Here is a 24,242-nt window from a genome sequence, read left to right as displayed (position 1 = left end):
CTGAAAGTTATATAAGTCAGCGGAATACATATAAGTAGGAGTTTGCTGAGATTAAAAAGTGCTATTGAGATGATAGGAAGAAAGTAATGTAAAAAGAAATTGTTCCTTCCCACAACCTAAACGTGCCTTGGCCTCAAGCGCTTGAGCCCACAATCTGATTGTTTCAAGCACAGTTAATAATATGCGTAAAAATGCTTCTTTATTCTCAGATGGGTTTATTTTTGTGGCAAGTCAGGCATGACAATGTGATGTAGCTTGTTAATATCACCTTTTCTTTTACAGGAAACCTGCACACGTTCACATCAAGACTTCATTTAAATGAACTGCCAATGTAAGTTGCTCATGTTTTTTTCTTAAATGAAACTTAAACAGGCAGCAATATTGATGGAATATCTTGATCTCGAACTGGCTACAATATTTGGATTCCTTTTATGTATTCCCCGCAAAGCCTGCTGACAAGACCTCAAAAAGGACTGGAGGAAGAGAAAGTCACATTCTTATTTCAAACACAATCTTCCTCTCAGTTTCCTGTTTTAGAAATATTTCATCCCTAGCACGAGGAGGGCTCGAGGCGATGTCAATAGCAGTGAGCCTTACCAGTACATTTTGGAGAACCTTCCCTTGCGTGACTTTCAAATATTATGACTGGATATGTATAAACCTTGAAGTTCAGTCTCTAATGTATAAGGCATGATGAAATTTGAAAGTAGTATTGGTTGAAGTCACTGTTGAAAGACCAACTGCAAACTCCTATCCTCCTAAAAAAAAAATTGAAATAGGAATAAACATTACTTCCTTGCGTAATGTGTTCCTCCATTATGTTTATGTATTAACCTCATTATACCTAACAACATGACATTATCATTCATTTTCCATGTCACTAATCACTCTTGTCTTAATAACTAAAGTGTTAAGACAGCTCTTTATTCTAAAGGTGTGCTTTATGTACAAGGTTAACATCATCAAAATCGGGAAATAGTTGTAATGTGTTCCTCCATTATGTTTATGTATAATATACCCTCATTATACCTAACAACATGTTCATTTGTGTACCCATTTTAAAGGGCCAGAATTTGGGCTTATAATTGTTCAAGAAAAGGCAAAACATTCTTCAAACTAGTTCCCCAAGGGCAGCGGTGGGTGCAGTTTTTTTGTTTCAACTGATCCAACACGCACAGTTAATAAACCAATGAAATATCTTCTGATAGTGGCACACAACTGCAATCAACTGATTATACTTCTAAAACAACTGAAGTGTTTATACAGTGGCATCACCACCTACTCCACTGGTATGTGTCAGATTATTCTGTTCTATTGTTACCATTCTGGAAATAAAGATTTTCATCATCGTGCAAAACTGCCTTCAACCAGTTGTGCAGAATTTTACAGATACATACGTATTGTATTGATGGCATGCATTCAAACATTTTGTAAGCCTGCAACATTTTTTGCTGTGCTTTGTACTCTCTCAGTAGTTGTCCTTCTTATTTTTCCCACCTTGAGCTCTCAAGGACCCCAGTCTATTCTATTTAAATATGACTGAAGACAAGTTTTACAAATCCAGCCATAAATAAATGCTACTCTCTCCAGAGGGTTTTGTTCCCTTTTTATTAGTCTTAAAGCTGAATCATTGGCTCTACGCGTCTTATAAATTGGGGATTATGCTTCGTAATGTATCCTCAATGTCAATAAATAAATCCCCTATAGTCAAGCCACGGTCATTCTTTCTCTGCTGCTCATCCTTCCTGTATCACACACAACAAATATGTCCTTGTCGTGTCCCTGAAAGACAGATAATTTGCATTAAAATACACTTGTTAATGGTCTCAAGTACACACATGAAGACTGAGGACATGTGCATATAGATTCGGAGTTTCATGTCAAAGTGAGGGTACTGCAGGCTGTGTAGCTGTTTTTATGTGATAACAAAATGCTCCAATCACAAAGCTCCTTTGCATCCCTTCAGTTAGGCTCCTGGGGTATGTCTCCCTGGATGGTGGATGAGCGGATGAAAGTAGAATCTCTTCTCACAATAGGCCCTTCTGTGGGAGTTAGAAATGGATCTGGAGGTTATATTTGACTCTGGCTTTTGTCTCAACACTACGTAATTAATCTCAATATCAATGAATCACACTATGTTCACTGTAGAAAATTCAAACGTCACTATTTAGGTGTGATATGCAACACTTGCCATGGGGAAGATCAGATTCGAATAAGGCAGAAAGTGTAGCTACACTATGATCAAAGTAGAACAACCTTAGCATGAAACTGCACTGAAAAGATTGAAGCAACTCCCCCGTATCAGAGGCTAAAACTTTGTTGCGTTTTATCAGTTGGTGTGTTATAAGTAATGGCGGCCGGTGGGCCGAGTGGTTAACCAGTCGGCCTCGCAGCTCTGGGGTCCTGGGTTCAAGTCCAGGTCGGGTCAGGCGTCCATTGAGGATGTTTTCTTGTGGTTGTTTGTTTTGTTTTGTTTTTTTTTAGTGATGGAGATGGTTATTTTGTTGCTTTGGATACCAATAATTTCTTATTCAAGACACATGCTTGTGTAATGAGATATTTCTATTGCACACTAACATTTAATGAAGCTACAATAAAGACTGTCTCTTTAGTTTGACAATATAGATTACAAATGGTTGTCCTGTGTATTAAGCCTCCACATGACTTTGGGGGATAAGCCAGATGACCTGAAGGTTTATAGATCACATCTCCTAAATGTCATATTAAATGGAAGTGTCTGCCATGTTGGCCAATCCTTTTGGCTTTATGACTGTTGTCATGGCAGCAGCTCCTGACAGGTTGGCGGGTTGACAGACGGCCATTACAGTATTATTGTGACGTCAGATCATGTGGGAATTGAAAGCCATGAATATGGAATTTGATCTTTTAGCTGCCCTTTGGTTTCTGCCACAAGCAGAAAGAGAACTCATTGTGTCACCACTTTCTCTGGGGTGAACTTTGCAAGATCTTTTGAGCTCAACTATGGCCTTGGAATGTCATTCCAAGGGCATTTTGAAATGGATTAGGTTTCAGGATTATACTGGTGGGATGAAGTGAAACCTTGGTGCTCATAACAGGCTAGGGATCGCGGTTCACACACATACATTTGAGCCCAGGCTTGGGGGGGAAAACTTTGCTCTGATGTTTGAATCCTCCAAGGGCCCCCGATGAAGAAACAGAGGTCCTACATTGTGTTGCGTGATGTGAAGGTCAAACTGATGTAGAGAAACAAGATAGAAACAAGATTTTATCAATCGCACTAATGGTTTCAGCAGCTTTTGCATATCAGCTAAAATACTAGATTCACACATGGTCATTTTATATTTACAAATAAAAAGGAGAAACCTTATGAGGATCTGCACTTCGCCATGGGAATTATTTGAATGTACAGTAATCTTTTGTACAATGAATTCTTCTCAATGACCACGCAAACTCTTAAAACAGGAACATTTCAGTCTGACTTTACATAGTATTTCAGACAGTAAAGATCACTGTGTTGATGTCTTTATTTTTTATTTGCATTGCATGAAACTTCTGCTTTCAAGTGTATCTCCACCCTGTTTAGTCTAAGCCTAAAGTTCTGAATGGCTTACATAGTTGTATGGGGGAAACTCGAGCATATTTTATTCATATATTCATTTATTTATTCGCCCTGTAGCTGACAGAAAACACTTTTAGAGTGCTCGCTTGCTCAGTAAAACTGGTTTATTAGGGCATGGAAACAACCCTTGGCTGCCAGCAGTGGCAGTGAGACTGTGCCACCAGGCTTTCATTGACTTCATTCCACCTAACGGTCTTTGGAGATAGGCTAAAATGAGTACGGGTTATCTCTCACAACAGAGGGGAGGGTGATAAATTTATAGCTGTGAAAATAGGCCAGAGCACAGCAATGATGGAACAGATGAGGTGTAATTAGGACAAGGTTAGACTACTATACTTGCGTGTCATTTATTTAAGATCACACATTGATCCATCCCATTTGCAGTAAACTTTTAAGATTAGGAAGTCTACCTTAATGTTTGGTCTGATGTTCCACACAGGGATTCATTCATTTATTGATTAAAATGTGTGTATCACAGTTGAGAATGTGAAAATGTTACAGAAGTTAAAAAATAAAAGTTTTTTAGGGGGCACAATCAGTGGACTTCTTCATTGAAACTCAGGTTACTATTACTTTTTTTTTTTTTTAAGTCAGAAGGCCTACAGACTGTCCCGATCTCAACCCTTTTATTGTTCCTCATCTCTGATCTTCCAACGCTGCTTTTCAATACTCCTCAGGCCCTCTGGATTGCTTTCATTTTTACTTCAAACTCGCGCCACAGCTTCATACCATTGCTTCTTCCTCAACACTAAGGTTGAATCCATTATAGTCAGCCCACACACATATGCACTAGCTGAAATTTCCCCATGTGTTCAAAGGTTCAAGGCCAGAAGAACAGATGAACTCAGTTCTAAATAATTAAGCCGCACACCAGTGCGCATATGATGAGGATGATATCTTTTACACAGGCTCACCTAGTGATCATATCTGACCTTATCCAATATGTTTTTATGCCTCGGAGATGCATTATTATGGACGATTTAGCATCAAACTTGCATAACTCATGCCCAAAACTAAGTATTTACATATTCATGACGACTCGGGAGGATTTTTCAAGGAGGAAATTTGTGACACTGTTTATCATAAGTACCCCTAATGCCATCTGTGAGACAAACCTGTCTTCATAACAAGAACATGCACATCAGTGTTCTCTGACATTCAGCTTTGTGCCAGAAAACCTCAATAAGACGTGAAATGTGACTTTTTATCCAGTGATATGTCTCTTCTCTGGCAAGGGAAAAGAGCTGGCCTAGTGCGGCTAAGGTCATAAATTGGACACTGCCAAAATGCTCCTCACCCCCCCTTGAAGGAACAGATTGCAGCATCCCAGTGCACACTACTGCCACCAGACGCTCCATGCAGGGTGTAAGATTACACACACACACACACCATGAATGCTCACACGCATATTCCCTGCATGTACGGAACATTTGTATTACTGAGTAGAGACGATTGACCTAGATCATTCCCTTTGTGATGGTTAAATGTCTCCTTTGAGCATCCTTAGTATCATGGGTTATTTACTTTAGATTTGATGTTATTCTGCATATTATAATTACAAGCATGAATTGTCACTTCCTGGGTTTAGTTCAGAAGCATTCAAGCTACTTTACCCTTATTCTTTTTATGCTTTCTCAAACCTGATTGCCTGACAATTGTAGCCATTTTGAAATGTTAAGATATGAACCACTGTCACCAATCTGGTTTGATGTCATCACACCACTGCCTCTATTTTTAACCCACCCAGAGATCGAAAAACGCCATCACCACCTCTTCTTTTGGAAGCTGAACGTGCTGACCACTGAGCTAAAAGCCGAGGTTGGCAGCTCAACTACTAACACAATCTATAGGTTGCCTATGGGGATTTTTGTCCTCATGTTCTACACACAGAACCCTCATTGGCATCCATTACACACCTACTAAAAATAGTTTAATATTTCAAATCAGATCTGGAAATATTGCACCTTTTACACAATATTCCTTCCTGTTTTTCGGTTCAATTAAAACATCTGTATTTAAATTTTCCATAATGAGTTATACAATTTATATCTAAATCTCCCATAATAGTCTACCAATCAGAAACATCTTTGGGAGCCATATTGGCTGACATATTGAAGAGTGTGTGTTAAGCTTATCTGAGTGACATGCCACTATGAGATCTGAGGCAGTTAGCTAATGTGGTGTAAAAGGATTTACAGGATTTGACCCTATCAGTAGAGAAGGCAATCAGGGAAGCTGTGTTAATGACACTTAATGAGTCTGTGCCCGCAGCATGCTAGTAATGGGGGCTTGACATCAAGGCCTATATTTTTCCTATTCATCTACCGAGGAAATATTGCACAGTTCATTTTGGTACATTAGAGGTCATGCAACACCTGCTGCCTAGGACATTCTTTTAAAAACCTAGTAATCACATAAATTATGAACAAAGCAACACCTCTAAAATAAAGGGTTTTTTTCCCTTCTCATGACTTAACAATCTAACAGTGTGCAAATATCTTTCTTTAATTCATGGATCAGTTTTAGGAACGGAGTTTACGGCAATTTAAGCAAATACGTCGCTTTACCTTGTCTGAATCGAAATAGCACATCATGATGACTGCATCCTTGCATAAGCTTGTTATATCTGCTGCATTTAGGTAGGCAAAGCACAGTAGGCTGCAACTCGACATTATTTGATCTCAAATGCCTTGAAGGTCCCCTATTACTTATTTTGACTTCTCTGAATCTTATTATAAGTTCTCCTTACAGAGGAGAATATTGATTGAATCTATTCATATTCCGTATTATTCTCTCCCACAATAGTGTAGAGGTCTCTTGTGTGAGATTGTGCCCACTTTGGCCTACAATCTGAAGATCATTGTTTCATTTTGTCTTGTTCTAGTTGTTCTAAGACAAATGTTCATTGTATGAGCCTTTGAATTGCTGGCATAGCTGCCAAACTAAATTATCTTCAACATTTTGTGTGTATGTGTGTGACCTGGCATGTAGGTAGTAACCAGATCTTGAATGCTTTGTATCTTTTCTAATTTGCTCCATTTTTTTTGTCTACGATCTAGGAGTCAAACTATAGGTCTGGCGGTCTACTAGAGGATTGGGCCTCCTCACCAATATGAAAGGGCTGGGGACCAGCCATACCAGACATCGGTCTGACTCCTGTGAACCTCCCTCTGGCCACTTTGAGGTCCTTTACCCTCAGAAGACCAGCAGTATACCCCGGAGTCCATACTTGCTGAACCCTAGAATGGACCAGTATGGCACAATGGACCCCAACCTTTACCCATCAGCAAATCCAGGTTCTCTTCCACCAGAATGCCTGCTGCCTCTCAATAACCAGCTGTCCAATAGCAGCACATTCCCCAGGATTCACTACAATTCTTACGACACTGCAGACTTCTCCCCACATGTGGAGGGCATTGGTGGAATAAGACCTGGGACATTGGGCGCTTCCATGTCTATGGGAATGGGATCAGGTATGGGCATGGCTGAGCTTAGTGGACGAACATCTATGATCACCAGCGGTTCAGCTACCATATCGCATCACATGACCAAGAGCCAGTCACCTCACAGTCTTCCTGAGTTTGATAAACAGCTGCCCGGTAGCCGAGATGGCTTCAGCACCTTACAGTTCCATAGAACATCTGCAGTTGCTGCAAGCAAACAGCGTACAGACAGTCCTGGTCGCATTCGTTATATGCTACACTCAGTGCAGAAGCTCTTTGCAAAATCCCAGTCACTGGAGAGCCATCACATGAAAGGAAACATCAATGGACGGTCCACGGGTAGCGGTGGTGGCTCTTCGGGCACTGACGACGGAGGCAAGCATAACCGCAGAGCCAAAAGTAAAGATCGGGGAACTAAATCAGAAACCACTACCAAGCGACGACCGCGTTCCAACATGTCAGGTTACTGGAGCTCCGATGATTTGGACAGCAGTGACATGAGCAGTTTCCATAACACCATGACAATGATGACTATTGGGCGTGCCACGGACCATGAGAATCATGGGGTACAGAATAGATACATTCATAGTGGCTACAACACCATCAGCTCATCTAAAAGCAGCAATGACATCAAATATCAGACACTTGCTGGACCTCCAAGTGGAGGAGGTAATGGACTTGGAGAACCAGATCATATGCTAATGAATGAAAATGATTACATGAAAGCGGGGTCCTGGTCCGCAATGACGATGGGAAGGCCAAGGCAAGTGATCCAAAAGGGCTCAGCCACTCTTGATAGGTCCCTGCTTAAGTCCAAGTCATGCCAACAGGAACTTACCTGCAACTACCTGCAGGTAGGGCGAAGGGTAAGTAAAGCCAAAACAATGTTTGAGCACTAGTTTGTATGAATAGAAAATTGAAAACAAAAAAATAAGGGTGACCTTTAAGGATGAAAGCAATCTACTGTAGAGTAACAAGAGTGTTGTGACAATACAGAGCCTATTTTGAGAGTAAATTTGGCCATTTTTTTGCTGCCGATAGGGTGATTGGAGCAGCTCATTAGGTCGCAGCGGGGGTGCCAATGAAATTCCATGTCGGCGGATGCGCAGTGGAAGCTACGTGAAGGCCATGGCAGACATGGAGGACAGCGAAGACTCGGAGGGGAGCCCTAAACCTTCGCCAAAGACCGCTGCTCGACGCCAGAGCTACCTCAGGGCCACACAGCATTCTCTGAGCGACCAACTACCCCCACGCAAGTAAGACCACCAAGTGAAACAGCAAATCTATTACAGTATAATCTGCAAACACATACTGTACATTTCATAATGATATTCCAATCAGTATACATCAAGTTAACGTTACATGAAGCAGGAGTGGACATTTAATAAACTCGTTTTTCTCAAGTTAGACATTTAAGAAGAAAGAAAAACTTTAACTTATTTAATATTATAACTGAGAGTTTCAAAGAGCATTTTAAAAGCTCCTATAATTAACATCTTAGGAACATAGTGACAACACTCAATACTCAAGGGCATGAAAAAAAAATCTATGAACATTTACAGAGCTAGTATGATTTGTATAATTTATGAAATAAGTTCCAGTAAATTAGATTTGAGATCTTTACATTGAAGTTTCCTAACAAGCTTCTTTTTTCTTGGCGTGGATTTATGTCTCCCTGATGTACATATTCACTTCATCAGTAAAGTGAGAAAACTATATACAACCATAAAAACAGCACAGTTAGACAGCTGCTTGTCTCAGCTGACATAAAAACCTCTAAAGATGCCAAATGCAACACTTATATGGAGCAGAATTATAATTTTCCAGGATCGTTTTTTTCTTTTATATAAGCTGCTATTTTATACATTCCAAACCTTCATTGCAAAAGGTATGAATCCTTATGCAATCGGCTTTCTAAACAGACGTGCTACAATATGTGTGATGAAGGCAGAGCAAGGCAATACTCAGTTAACGTCACATGAAATGTCTAAAGAGAACATGTTCTTTGTAGCAATCACAATATTGTCAAAACGGAAGACAGTGCTGTCATGTCTTTTAATGTTTGCATAGGAACCAAAACATTGTCCAGGGGACACATTCTAAGCCTCTGAAGTAGAAGCAGATTTTGCCTCTGGCTACAATTGCTGCAGTGCTTAAATATTCTCTTTATTTTTTTTTTTGTAGTCTAACCCTAACGCTTCATTTTTTTGTAGTCTAACACTGATTCAAATTAGAGTAATTTAATGCTGTGATTTCAAAAAAACAAACTACTTTTTTTTACTGCCAATCATATTGATAACAACACCTTTATGTGCATGTGTTCTCATTTGGTCATGTGAAGCACGTCTGTGTTGACCTTTAAACCTCGGTGATTGCTGTTGACAACAAGTGGCATGTACATAGGTTATCCATTATCATACAATAGATTATACTATTCAATTCATATTTAATTTTTTTTTCTAGCTCAATAGTTCAATTGCACAAAGCTTGTGCTTTGGTATTTTGACACCATATTTTGTAGAAATGTAAATGCATGAATGACTAACCAATGGCTCTCTTGTGGCCTGCTGGCAAGAGTAGCAGAGCACTGGATTATACCTTATTTCAAGGGGAGCTGGATGCCCTGTGGTCACCCTTCCACAGTGTGTCCTCCCACAACCAACTGGGCAGGTCAATGACCAGGTCAGTGATAGGCACAAATAAGTGTTTTTATTTATCTCAGAGGTACAAAATTGCTTCTTTTTTGGTGGCAAAACCATGCAATACTGCCACTCATAGCTGTCCACCATGAAGCTTGTAATTACTATCTGCCCAGCACTTTTTAGGAGAAAACTACAATAGTTTGGTTTCCCTTTTGGCGAAGAACTTGTGAACATGGCATGGCGTCCTTAAGTCACGCTGTGACCGTTGTCAATGCAATAATATTGACAAGAAGCTTTTCTTTGTGCTGAACATAACCATCTTCTTTTGCTTGTTTGGTCCTATTTTTACTCCGTGAGTAGACTATGCGTCATCTATCTTCACCAGCTTTGCATGGGATGTAGTTGCTCTGGCGAAATATGGTAGTGAGATAAAATCCCTTATATAAAAGTTAAAAGTGGCCCGAATGTATTTTAAGTGAATACAACAACCTACCTATAGTTTGTTTTCTTTTTTCTTAAGGTGTACTTATAATCAAAATGTGAAAATGCACCTAAAGTATATCCTTAAGTTTGCAACACACAAAAGGAAATATTTCATATATTATATATATAGTATTTCATTTCTCTTCCAGTTCCCACATTGATAATTTGGGCTTTTCTCTCCTGCTGCTTCTCCATCATCGCATAGCAACATCAACTGTTTTTCTTTCCGAAATATGAACTCCTGATATTGCTTGGTCTTTTTATTTGATGCCAACTGTTTGTTCTGCTCTGCAGCTGTCTTCCTTCACTCAGAGAGCTCGCCAATAATCGCAGCCTGGACAATCTTGACTGCATCGGAGGTACGGGGTCACCTGTGCCACACTGGGAGGATGATGACTTCAGACAAGCCTGCAGCACTTTAGGAAGACGGAGCTGCATGGGACAGGTCAGTGCTTCAATGTGATTGTTTGCTCTTCCATTTTCTGTGCTGTTAGTAACCCAAGTGAGTTCAAAAATTGCATACTTGGGGCAATTTATATTTCACCGCTTTGCGTCAAATACTTTTTTCCCCCTCACTTAATAAAATGTACTTGATGAATATTTCATGAAGTTATCTCCAAGCAGACTTTCCCACTCTAAATCAAGTAATGCGTAAAAAATTCCCCAAGATTGACTACTGCAGTGTCAATATATGATATATATAAATAATAATATAAATAAGGATTTCCCCATTTTGCACATTACAGTGATCTTTTCCTGAAGCGTGGTTTCTGTAATTTCTTTTATTTTGGACATTACAGAAGGTATATTTTCAGAATTTTGGAAGAAGCATGGTCAAAACACCCACATTTTAAGTTCCAATGCACTAAAAAGTGGTTAAATTTGCATTGTAGTGTACTTGCTGTAAGTTAGTTAAGTCAACATTAACAAAACATTAGCTATCCTGGAGCAAATTCATTTATTTTAATTCATACAAAGTCTAAACAGTCTACATCTCACCCATGGCAAGTATTGTTGTGAATAAGTGGAAGAAAGGCTGAACTAGGGGCTGATATTTGGACGAATACATAAAAAGCATTTTTAATCTTCCTCAGTGTTCGTCCAGTAGCTTGTGTTGACGCCACTGGCTTCAATGCAGTTTTAAACAGATGCCACAGTTAATACTGACTTCCTGTTTACGTGCAAGCATCTCTTTCATCTGTTCCCACGCAGCTTCGGGACCTGGACATGAGTCATCATTACGAGGACCGTAGCTCCGATTCCACATTTCGAGATTCCCGCTCTCATTCTCAGGACAACCCAGAGCCTCCAGACGTGACCATGCCCACTTGCTTCCGATCTCGCAGTCACAGTTACCTGAGAGCCATTCAGGCTGGCTGCTCTCAAGATGATGACGTGACCTCCATTGACTCAGGCTCGCTCCCACCATCTGAGAGCACTGTTCGCACCTATGGGAACAGCACTGGTGAGTAACTTACTGGATAAAAACATTACATGTGTTGAAAAGAAATACATCTTACCTGAAAATTGCAATTAGAAAACGGGAAGAAAGAGTATTCGAGCAATAATCACTGACTATCATTTTTAATTGATCTTAATCCCCCAACCACCTATGAAAAATCAATACACGCATGCCGGGATTTTAGTTTAAATGCAGCCTCTTTTGCCCAAAAAGACGGCCTTTCTACACATTGGAAGACATGGAAAGAACAGATTGCCTCTTACCTGATAGCCACCGGCTTGGACAAAGCCCCAAATGAGAAACAACGTGCAATTTATAATAATAGCCAGTTTTTTTTCAGAGGGTGGAACTGAATTAATTTGCATTTAGTTCATTTCTATAGGAAACGTTGATTTGAGATACGAGTAAATCAACATACAAGCTCGTTCCCAGTATGTATTAATCTCGTATCTCAAGGTATTACTGTATTTCCTTGCAATCTGAAGGAGAGAGAGATTCTTCCTCTTATGGATATAGTTATGGAACTATATTTGCAGCACCTACAAAGTATGTAGCAATTCTAAATGTTCTTTTATAGTTTTGTGTGAGGATGTAAAGGTTTATTGCCAGTTAGCACCTCTGTTTCATAGTTCAGGATTGAGGGATTAAAGCATCGGATAAAGACTTGCTGTATTGTAGGAAAGACTAAACTAAGGCTGCCGTGCTCCCTGGTTAAAATGTGAATTGTTGTTTGTTTACCTGTTCCCCATTGTTGGATGGGGCAGAGTCCAATGTGTACGCTGCTTTCTGTTCATTGCAACGTGAGATAAGCTTTATAGGCTTGTGACCCTTTTGCGGAAAAGCGATATCAATGGAACAATTGAAATATGACTACTACATCTTTTTCCATTTCAGCCTTTCCTGTGCATCCTCATCCGTAATCTCAACCAATTGCACTACGCCCATGTATCTTCTCCTAGATCAACCTCTAGGAATTAATTTTTTTTAAAAAAGATCCTAGTAGGAAAAATTGTATCCTGCAGTACTCCACACGAGATACAGTATTTAATGTGAAAGGGAATTCTTGAAGGATACAAAATTTTTAAAGTTAAATAAAGGGGTTCTATAACTGACTGTAAAAAAAATCCCAGGTAATATTTTCTGACTGCAGTGTTGACGTTACCACTAACGGCCACATAGTGGCGCTTGCCACCATACGTCAGACTAAAAATCACAGTCCAATTGTTGCTTTCAAAATCCCGGAATTTTTGGAACTCTGTCCATATCGTGAGAAACTATATTACTTATTGAATTTTTAAATTCAGAAATACTGCTGAAATTTTTTATTTCTATGAATCTCCAACTTTTTTTCTATAAAATATCTTCTTTAAATTGCGCTTCGTGGTTTTGTATTTTTTTAAAAACGCGGTGTTCTAAGTAAACGTAAACGCACCATTCCTTATGCCACCACGCCCCCACGCCCCCATACAAACTTGCAACAATAAAAGGCAAACTAAACTAGGCATCTTCTGTCACTTGATTTACATCATTCTGGAAGAAATTACAGTTTCATTCCTGAAACTATAGTCTTTTGCTTTTTGTGTGGTACTCCCAAAAAGGTAAGAAGAATTTTTTGAAAGATCATTTTTTAGAGGCTGGCAAATCCTGGTTAAAAATCACTGTAAATTATGTTAATGTGTAATATGACATTTTGCACTTCTCCAATTACCTGATGTATCAAAATGATTTAGGCACAATGCCACTATTTTGCTACTATTTAGTATTTTTGTGGGGTGGTTTAACAGATTTGTTTAACATTAAATAAATAAAAATTAATTATTGATAATAATAGTTGTTAAACATATGTATAGTTTTGAAGTAATTCAACTATGCACATTTTATTTTTGCCTGGTTGTGGATATTTAGATGCAATATTGTGGATTATGGTTTTAGCCTAAAAGGATGATCATGTTGATAACAATGGGGTTTGTCATATGTGCGGTTGTCATTGTTTTGTGGCTGTGATTAGATTAAACAATGCAAAAGTGCAGACTAGTCTGCAAGCAGTGCTTACACGGTTAAATAGAGCGCGACACAATTAACCTTTTGTTTATATCATTGTTCCTGCATCTTGTCTGACACCAACAAACATAAGGACATCACTATTGTCACATATCTGTCACTGACACTATTTTATGTAAATAGGACAATTATGTATTTGCCATATATGTTTTTTGGGGCAGACAGACAGTCACACTTTTGTGACACAAAAAAAATCCTAAATTTGGTAACATTGTTTTAGTAACATCTCCACTTAGTTATACCATTGTTTGGGATTCGTGTGAAATGATTGAAGACATTCCTTAAGGAAATAACCCATGATGTTTTTCCTGCTAATGGATTTTCAGCCTTGAATAGTCACATTTTCGACAAGATAACAACAACAACACTATACTGTCAGCTTGCCCAGTGCTCACTGAGAACATTTTGACACAAAGCACCTGCCTGTATGAATAGCTGGATTCTCATTTATTTAGACTTTAAGTCATTTGCCCTATATAGTCAATCTTCCCATGATTGTTTTTGTCTTGTGGTAATATTGCATAATATCACAAGGGTTGTCATCATCAAAACAAACATTTGTTTGCACAGGTTGGAGTTATGAAGAGATATGAGAAAATGTCTGAATTGGAGGCAACATTTTGGCTTTTCACATGCAATAGTTTATTTTATGTTCTCTCGCTGCAATTGATTTGCAATGCCATCTGTCTCGGCTCATTAGCTTCTTGGCTGATCTGTGGAGGAAGAAGGGAAAAAAAACAAGTGTGAGCCTTTTTAATAGTCATTTTTATCACAAACTGTATGTGTTTGTTGTTAGTACCTAAAACAAATGTGATCATTCCTTTGGAAGTGTGAAAAAGAGAGGGCAATTTCTGTGTATTTCATCTTAGGGATGTTCAAAATGATGATGGCATCATATGGTATGAGTTAAGCTGCAGGGCAGGTGTCCAGATGCATGACACACACGACGCTAATCCTTCTCAAACAGAATTCATCTGTCAGAGTGCATTCTGACATCACATTGTCTACATGGCAGCATGTTCAGTTAGTGACAAGTTTGATGTCACATAGAAAATCTCTGCCATACAAGATGCCAAGAGTTCAATGGTTTAGAAACATCTTTTTCGTAAGGGTCTTTAAATAATTTTCCTCCCCAAAAAAATGTCAGATAAGATGATTTTTACATCCACCAATGCATTTTTTATCCGCTTATCCTAGTCAAGGGTTGGAGTGGAGCCTTTTCCTACCAACACTTCAGCTATAGGCAAACTATTAGACTCTGTATTGCTTACTAAACAACTAAAATGCTATATTTGCCATTTCAAACAAACAAAATGACTCTGTCACAAGTAGGTTCATAAACATCCTTTCTTAAATAGTATCTTACATAACACTAGAACACTAACAATGTATTTTAATCACAAATTATTTTGCTTTTTCCATTAATCTTCCAATAAATCCCAAATGCACTGCCCTTGTTTTTACATTTTAACAGTAACTGCATCATTTAGTAGGAAAAATAACTTTTGATTTAAAAAAAATGCCTTCTAGATATGTAAATTAACTAATTAATGTAGTTTTAAAATGATTTGGGTGGTTTAAAATTCATAATATTGGTGGTGAATGGGTGATTAAGCATTTACTAAAAGAAATTCGAAGGCAAGCTATGCACTCGATTTTTGTGTAGAAAAAAAAAAGGATAAGCTATGAGATTTTGGCTACACCCACATTATGGCACAGTTCCTCTGGCCAATAGTAATCTGCTCAATATGATGCTGGATTGTAAACTACATTCCAAAACAGATTTATCCAATCATTATTAATGTTGTTTCACATCACATTTGTGTTTGTGTCTCTGTCTGACGTCTGTCAGATCTGCAAACAAATTCACATATTGCTACAAGGCCATGGATTGGATTAGAAGGCACAGCAACCTTTTTGTTCGGGTGTTCCCACAGCACCTCACATGTATTTGGATCCGTTTGCTAAATAGTCTTAAACCGTTCTACAGCTTCCACTAACTCCTTACACAGCCATAGCAAAGAGGATAGATTATATGGTTAAGTCTACACACACTTCTTAACCAATTAATTAATCAGGGATAAATACTTCCTTAAGGATTCACTTGGAAATATATTTTTGAAAAATACTGTAACGTTTTGAGTACAGTTTCAAGAAGACCCAGAGAGGAGATGGAATAATGGAGAAAAAGGGCCAAATATACACTGCCTAGCCATTAAAAACTTTTAAACTGCATGTTTATTTTTTCCTTTTGTAATAACTGCAATTGAAAATGTCAAACATCTCTCAAACGCAATATACATGAATTATAAATATCTTCTAATGAGGGACTTGGGGGAGAGTGGTTGGCGCGTCGGGTTCACAATTGTGAGATTGAGGGTTGAATCCCAGGTCTGGACATTCCTGTGTGGAGTCTGCATGGGTTTTCTCTGGGCACTCCGATTTTCTTCCACTAGTCTGCAGCACCCCTTGCGGCCCTTGTGAGGAAGTGGTATGGATAATGGATGATGAATATGTTGTAAGATATTTCCCCTTTACTTCCTTTCTCCTCCAGTCTCATGCATCACCACCTCTAAGAAGGCTGCTCCACCCCCCGTGCCACCACGCACCACCTCCAAACCCTACATTTCTGTGACTGTACAGAGTAGCACCGAGTCAGCCCAGGACAACTACCTGGAGCAAAGGTCAGAGGTCAACAGCCAGTCCAGCCACGCTCAGAGCAACTCTTCCGACAGCCTTGACAGCACTCGCGCCAACAGCCTGGCCCGGGGATTACCTCGCCCTCCGCACATCATCCCCACTCCCATCGCTACCCCCAGAGAGCCGCTTGTCCCCTCCACCGCCAACGCTTCCACGGAAACGAGCGACTCAAGCATCGTCCTGCACGACTCCAAGAAGTCGGAATTAAGTAATTCTGCGGAAGAAGCTCTCGTGATTCCAGTGCCAAGACGGAAACTCTCTTCAATTGGCATACAGGTAAAAGACATATTTGACTAACATTATAGAACGTCAGGCTTGTTAATATTCTTCTTCTGCACTCCAAATTGTCTGTGGGTATAAGTGTGTGTACGATTGGCTGGCAACCATTCAGGGTGTTTACTGCCGTTAAAATATATATTTAGGAATTGTGGTATTATAGTTTTTAGATACAGCTGAGATTTATATAAAAATGTTGTAGGCAAAAAAAATGTCTACAATTTTTGTGTCTGTTTCAATGGGATCGGTCTATAACCACTGCTAATAGTGAGTGGTCACCGTACATTATATCCAATTTTGTCTTTTCCTGTTGTGCCTCTGAAACAACAGTCCTTTCCTCCATTTTTCTGTGTTGGCACAGTACCAACACACATCCAGACTAACAATCTAATGGGACATTTTAAGGAAGAGCAATCACAACCCAATGCTTGGAAGTCAAGCCTAATGTATCATAATACAAGTGGTTTGTCGGATTGATCATACAATAATGAAAGAAATAATGCTTTTATGTCAATTTTTTTACTTGAGGTTGACTGCATACAAGAAGTTCCACGAGAGGAGAGCCCACCACTGGCCAAGTTTCAATCTATCGGAGTACAGGTGGAGGACGGGTGGCAGTAAGTCCTCTTCCTGTCCTTGTAACAACGTGAGGAATTCATATTATAGCCTGTCTTTATATTCTTGGCATACGTGTGGTTGTATGTGTTTGGTCTCAGCAGTAAGATAAAACAAATATCCATCTTAAATTGTCGGTCAACATTCTATTATATGGACTAAAGTTTGGAAACATCCAAATGCTACACAGCATAATAGGAAGCATTTTTTAACAGATCTTTTCATTGGAAAGGTATAACAATGACAAAAAACATTTATGACTGTAATTGTACACCAAGAGAGCATTTTTTTCAGTTTTTGCTCATTAGTCTGGGGCATAATTAAGTGATAATGACTACAACTATTGCCAGAATTTACAATTGTATTAATGGAACAGTTGCATATATTTGCAGGATGTATAGCCCTTAATATTGATAAGGAATTGTGTCTATAATCCTATCTTATTTCATTAGTATTGTCTCAAAACTGTGTCCATGTAGTGTTTCCAAAAGAAGGGATTTGCTCAATTATCCTGATAAGGCTAATTGAATCCCAGTCTGATATTCTATTCCTATTTAAATACTATCTATAATCAATAATGTGCTGCCATTACCTCCAGTAATTCCTTCCTCTCATCAGTTTTGTGGTGTTTTAATGTTTTAGGCATCTGCACACGTACTGTTCATTTGCTTTGTAATCGTTTTTTTGTGCTTTTGCCATTGAAAAAAAATCCTGGGTCATTTTTTAATTTTAATAATAACTATAATGGAGCAGTTTTCCTGAGGCTTTTGCAGTTGTTTTCATTGCTCTCACACTTTTTCTTTTATTTTTGTAATGTGACTGGATCATCACTAGAGAGACCCTTTTTTTCTGGTTAATCATATATTCATTCCACGCCTTTCTCGCTCAAAACACACCTGCCACAGAAAGTAATCAATTTCTGAATAATCTTTGTCGTTGTGTATTGTTCCAGGCCCGGTCAAGCTTCTAACATGGCCTCCAAACAAGACACAGACTCAGATAAACCGGAAGTCCCTATCATTCCCCACATTAGTCAGGCCAGTCCCACTGAAAAGAAAGTTATGGTCAGTAGTAGCAGCCAGTCTTTGAGCTCCCCTCCTGAACAGGATTCCTTAGACAACGGCGACACTACTGGTGACGCTTCCTCCCCTCCACCTCCCAGGCAGTTCCTCAATCGCTCCACCACACGAAGTAGTTCTTCCTCTTTCTCAGAAAGCCTTGACCCGGCGCTTGACCCTTCATCATTACCCCCTCCAGATCCCTGGCTAGAGAGCGGGAACGGCAACATTGCCCCACAGAGTATTAGTGGAGGAGGGACACTGTGTCGAAGAGATGGCCACTGGTTCCTGAAGCTCCTACAAGCTGAAGCAGGGCGCATGGAAGGCTGGTGCCAGCAGATGGATCAGGAGACCAAAGAAAATGTACTCTCAGAGGAAGGTATGGTTGCAATAATCAATCTCAGTGGTTTAATGTACAGCTCATCACCTTTGCTTGGTTTGGTTTTCAATTAAGTATTTTATTTTAAAACATAAATTACCATCATAGACACAATAACTAATGCAAAAAAACGTACACACCAAGATTTGGCTAAATCACAACATTATTGTCATACTCAAGCTCTCTTAATAGTGAAGAGCTTTGTCTTAATTTCTTGTAATAGAAAATTACTATATAAGACAACATTATTGATATATTTAACGATGGGCCGAGTGATGGTCAATTGCACTACTTTTCTGAAACTAATGGAGGCACTAGAAATGTATGCCCAACCATTTTGATTCTTGATGTACACTACTGGATGTTAAGATATTGGCAATTCCCTCTGATTCTTTCAAATCCACCAATGGTTTTGAAATAGCATTTATTAATAGCATACATCTTCCCATTGTATTTTTTTAAAGGAGGAAAATACTAATTAGAAGTCCCGTCATTGTCAAATTTCCCCAAAACGGGACATGAGTCCACCTTTAGGCTTTAGTAGGTTATAGAATACAAAAGCAAACGCCATTGACACCCTCGAAATGAACCTTTGAATCCTTTGCACAGCATTCAACCTCGTCACATGGATCAGAGCTCAATTCTTGGATTCTGCCTCAGACCATACAATCATGCTATCAGACACCCACAGCATGGAGGGGATGAAGCTGTAATACCTGGGGCTACCACACACAAGCATGTCTGTAATCCCCAGAATTACACAAATCTGCTCGGGAATTGATTAAACCCCCAGATTAAATTAGCGCGACAACATCAGCCTGAGAAAATGCAACAAAAAAGCAGTATTTTGATCCAGAATAAAATTCTGACATTTCTTGTCTTTGCAGAGACCAATTTCTGTCAGTACCGGTCATTAAACTATACATCCAAATGATCTCTTTTAACATAATGCTGCAATCCAGATTCAGTAATACATTAGATATACAATATATCTTTATATATCTCAGATTACTTCAGAGGATAAACATGGCCCAAATAGGATTATATTCTCCACACTCCAGGCACAATAAAGTCACTTGAGCAGGGCGTAACACTTACATAAACTACTATACACCTCCATGTGAAGAAACAAACCTTTAGGCAGTCTCTGTGTATATCAGGTACTGTTTAATTAATAAAACTTCTAATATATACAATTTTACATGTTTTTTTCCTTATGTTTAACTGTGTAGTATTGGGTAAAGTCCGCAGTGCAGTGGGAAGTGCCCAGCTCTTAATATCCCAGAAGTTCCAGCAGTTCCAAGGATTGTGTGAACAAAATCTGGTGAGTTTTGACATAACACCAACACCAACACCCACTTTGCATTGTGCTAACATGATCTTTGATCATTTATTTTTTGGTTAAATGCATAAATTGGTTCCATAATATGACAACAATGGAAATCTAACATTCTTTCTAAAACTATTTTGACCCAAGAATTTTCTTAATGTGAACACATGAGATATAATTCAATGCATGGTCTATTACTAGTATATACAGTGATCCCACTGTTGATGGATTTCACTTTGTGATGCGGTTATTGGTGGTCCATCATCAGAAAATAAAAGCAGATTACAATAAGCCATTAAGCCATTCTTTTCGACTGATGTGTAGTAGAAAAAAAGCCAACTGCAACACACGCTAGTTAACCCAAAAAGCATGATGAACATTTTATCACAGCAATCTGGTAAATTTGGGCTTATATGTGCACATTACATCTTCCAGCGGGTTGTATTGCACACCCCAAAAAGTACTACTTGACAGGGGACCACTGCATAGTGTGGTTGGATATACAATTAAATTTTGCAGTGAATATGACTCAATTGGCATCTTCAACCATAGTAAATTTGTCTTTGACCATTTTTTTCACCCTGCAAAAAGCAGCAGGCCATTTTTCAAACTACAGTGTGACTCCCTCTTGTGGTAATAGAGAAGTAGTACGTGTGAGTAGGAGTTGCTGGATTATAAGGGCACTAATTCTCCTCATGTGTATGTTTCTTCAATATTTCCGTCTATATTTACCCTAGTATCCTTTATATTTAAAAACAATGGATTTAATTTCCCTGTCTTGCTTATGAGCAGAATGTGAACGCCAATCCGCGGCCCACACCGCAAGACCTGGCTGGTTTTTGGGACCTGTTGCAGCTTTCCATCGAGGACATCAGCCTCAAGTTTGATGAGCTGTACCACCTCAAGTCCAATGACTGGAAGCCTGTGCCGTCAGCGGCAACCCAGTCGCCCCCTGAGCGGAAGGTACTTCCCACCCCTGCTGCCCAGTGCCCTGGCTGGGGTAGGAAAGCCGCCGAAACCGGCCTCTCTCCTCCCACCACCACTGCCATTATTCTCACATTCTTTTCGCTCCTCTTTGATTCCACATCCCTGTGTGGGATTTCAATATGTTCAACCAATAGAAAGGGGTGACAAAGGTCCCTTTTGACATGCATGAACAATTTCATCTCAAAGTGGGCAGTCGTTTGTGTGTTTTTGAAGCCCTGCTCTGAGCATGCATGTGTTTTGGTTGCTGTGGAGCCTGGCTAAGATGTACTGACTCGGAGTAAAGGAGTGCACTCTAGGTATAGCTCCTATCAAATGTGTGTACAGGATGTAAACTATTTGTGTAGTTACAGTCAGTGTGTGTGTTTATGTTAGGGATGGGCATCTATCTGTTTTAGCCTTGATTTCTAGACTAATTTAATGATTGAGGCTATTCATTTGGGAAATGCAATACAGCAAGTTTAAAATAAAGTATGAATGTTATCAAACATTAAAAGACAGTGTATGTGAGGTTCTGAAAAAAAAGAGTAATCGCTAATAATTTGAATACTATCTTGATCAAGTAAGGATATTTCCATGAGTGCCCATTCCTAATCTGTACATATATATTGTCTTTCCTATATGTTACCTTACAATGTGATGTGCATTGTTTTGTCTGTTTCGTGTCTCATCTTAAATCTCATGTCCATATCAGTTTCTATCAGCACTTAATGTATGTCCAACACGTCAATATTGCTGTCCTGTTTGCATTTTTTTTTCTACGTGCGTCAGTAAACCTACCTAATGTCTAAATTGTTAAATTGTCCTTTGCTCATGTCCTGTCTGTTAGTTCTGATGGAAGCCTCTATAAAGGCAGTTATTATTTTCATCTTTAGCCATTCCCCTTGCCCATCATGTGCTGTCTCTAATTCCAGGACGAGAAGAAGGCAGTCACTCCAGCGTCAAAGAAGGCTGCTAAAGGACGGCCTTTCCTGAGCCGCGAAAAGAGTGCCGATTCGTCCTCTTCGGCTTCAGCGGAGAAGCAGAGGCAAGAGGCCCGCCGGCGTCTGCTGGCCGCAAAGAAGGCCGCCTCTTTCCGCCAGAACTCTGCCACTGAGAGCGCAGACAGCATTGAAATCTACGTCCCCGAAGCTCAGACGCGACTTTGAGGGAGACAGTGAGCGAGAGGAATGTAAGGTCAGATCATATGACAGATAAGTATCGCTGAAAAATACCTGCAAATGGGTGAGTGGGGGGGGGGGGGGGGTGCAATGTAAATGACACGAGTGGGATAGAGTGGGGGTAGGAGAGGCCAAATGCCCCCTTGACTTGGATGGGGGGGTTGAATTGTTTGTAGGCTGGTCCTGAAGGCATCAAACACTTATATATTGAACTTTTGCATATGTCAGATATTATGGAAGCTGCCAATGAAAACCTGCAGATTAACTTTGTCATTATTTTTACTAATATTTACCATGAGGAAAAAAATAATGAACTAATGATGATAACCTTGTCACATTGTCAAAGTATATTTGGAGACAGTTTAAAATATTACTTAAAAATCTATTTAGAGGACACAGTTTTTACTATTGTGCTTTCCATTGTTGTTATTTGCTCCCCAGAATGGCCATTTTGTAGCTTTGCACAACACCACCTTGTGGCTACCCAACTTTCTAATGCCCGTCTTCCTTGTAGTTACTGGTTTGCTTACTTCATTTTTCATTTCATTTCTTCAAGAGAATAATACTGTAGCTTCCATTTGGAGTACTATTTTGGTTATGATATGACCACTTATGATTCTGTCCAGAAGCTTTATTTTTATTTTACTTTTTTGCCTTAAAGAAACGATAAGATTTTAAAGCAGTTAGTTTACAAACAGTTTTCAATCAACACAATATCTCCATGTAATGCAAATTTCAAAGCGGTACTGGCAGGTTCCAAACATCAGCAATAGATACTGGCCTCAGTTTGTTTTATTGAGTTGGTGGGATTATTATTATGTATTTTTAACCCTCTTTGTCTTTAATGCTTCTCTGTGTATCTTTAGGTTAGAAAAAAGCCAGGCTCAGTATGCAAGATAGTATTCTTTGAGTGGCAACACACACCACCTGTGTTTAACAGTGCTTTTTTAAAATTCTACGGGGATTTATTTTTTTTTGTTTCATTTTATTTATTTATTTTTTTGCTCAATCAAATCCATCGTAATTATGTGCAGTTTACCTGCACATTTTTATTTATTTATAGAAAGCTTATATAATTAAAGTATCAATTGTTTTAGCAGTTGTGTTGGCATCAATTTATTCCAAGTATACTGCATGCTTGCTAGGAGACCAAACCAACAAAAGATGAATTTGATGAATATATTTAATCTTATAACTTTAATTTAAGCAAAAGGTTGCCCTTGTCTCAGTAAACAACAACAGTAAACAACATTTTAATTTATTAAACTTGCAGTTGGTGACTGATGAATATAACTTGCATTTAAGACAAATGTAAAAGTAGATTTAAGAATTTGTTTAAAAGAAAAAAAAGTTTAAGACTTTTATTGGCATGTGAGGTTAAATAAAAACAGCAAACATACTCACACTTGTTTCTCTCTAAAAATCAAGACATCATGCCACTAATAGTACAAGAACAGTGAATAATCCTCAAGTCAACATGACCCCCTATAAACAAACTAGAGCTGTTTGCATGCCTTCCAATCCCGGTTTATCTCTGCCATTGGTCAACAAATTTCCCTGGCTAATGGATTCGGGCAATCCATTGCAGTCTCACTTCATGGATCTATTTTATTAAATGGCACCATCAACCCAAAACTGTAGCCCAAGGCTTTGAATTGGAAATGTCCCAATGAGAAGCTTTTTTTCTTCTTCACTAACTTGGTGAGTTTTCCATTGATGGGTTGCCTTTGTTTGTTGTTGAGTTTGCCTGCTGGGGATGAGCAGGTTTGAAGGCTTAGAGGTGTCAATTGCTTGTTCCTGAGTGAATGTCCCTTCCTTTTTACTGAGGCGAATTGTATCGTTAGCACCTCCCTGGTCTTTTGTCTGACCTGAAATCTCTGTCGTTGACTTGATTTGATTTTCAACTCGTAGGCAACAGTTGTCTGACAAGTTATTTGACTTGGAATAAGCAAATAAGTATCTTCCATTCATGCAGACCGGTTACAGTTTCCAGCTTGTTGTGCTCTGAACTGTATGGTGAAATATACTTGGAATGCATATAATGTTAT

The 24,242-nt window shown here is 39.1% G+C and overlaps 1 protein-coding gene across 3 annotated transcripts; it reads left to right on the top strand.

Annotated features, from left to right (window-relative positions):
• The first annotated feature begins 280 nt into the window (after positions 1-280).
• On the top strand, positions 281-22,262 carry dlgap4b (discs, large (Drosophila) homolog-associated protein 4b). 3 transcript variants are annotated; one of them, XM_077726983.1, is made up of 12 exons: positions 281-331; positions 6,661-7,910; positions 8,086-8,300; positions 9,625-9,726; positions 10,464-10,614; positions 11,382-11,634; positions 16,247-16,668; positions 17,197-17,285; positions 18,236-18,720; positions 19,953-20,044; positions 20,843-21,013; positions 21,949-22,262. In XM_077726983.1, exons 2-12 carry the CDS (start codon positions 6,714-6,716, stop codon positions 22,180-22,182), a joined length of 3,411 nt encoding a protein of 1,136 aa, XP_077583109.1. In that variant the 5' UTR covers positions 281-331; positions 6,661-6,713; the 3' UTR covers positions 22,183-22,262. The 3 variants fall into 3 exon arrangements, with proteins under 3 accessions (XP_077583109.1, XP_077583111.1, XP_077583110.1); XM_077726985.1 differs by having other exon boundaries at positions 20,843-21,050; positions 21,949-22,153; XM_077726984.1 differs by lacking the exon at positions 9,625-9,726.
• The last annotated feature ends 1,980 nt before the right edge of the window (positions 22,263-24,242 follow it).

Source organism: Stigmatopora nigra, chromosome 10 (assembly GCF_051989575.1).
Source record: "Stigmatopora nigra isolate UIUO_SnigA chromosome 10, RoL_Snig_1.1, whole genome shotgun sequence".
NCBI classification, from domain to species: domain Eukaryota; kingdom Metazoa; phylum Chordata; class Actinopteri; order Syngnathiformes; family Syngnathidae; genus Stigmatopora; species Stigmatopora nigra.
The sequence above is the reverse complement of the archived record's forward strand: the minus strand, read 5'-3'. Positions and strand labels throughout refer to the sequence as shown.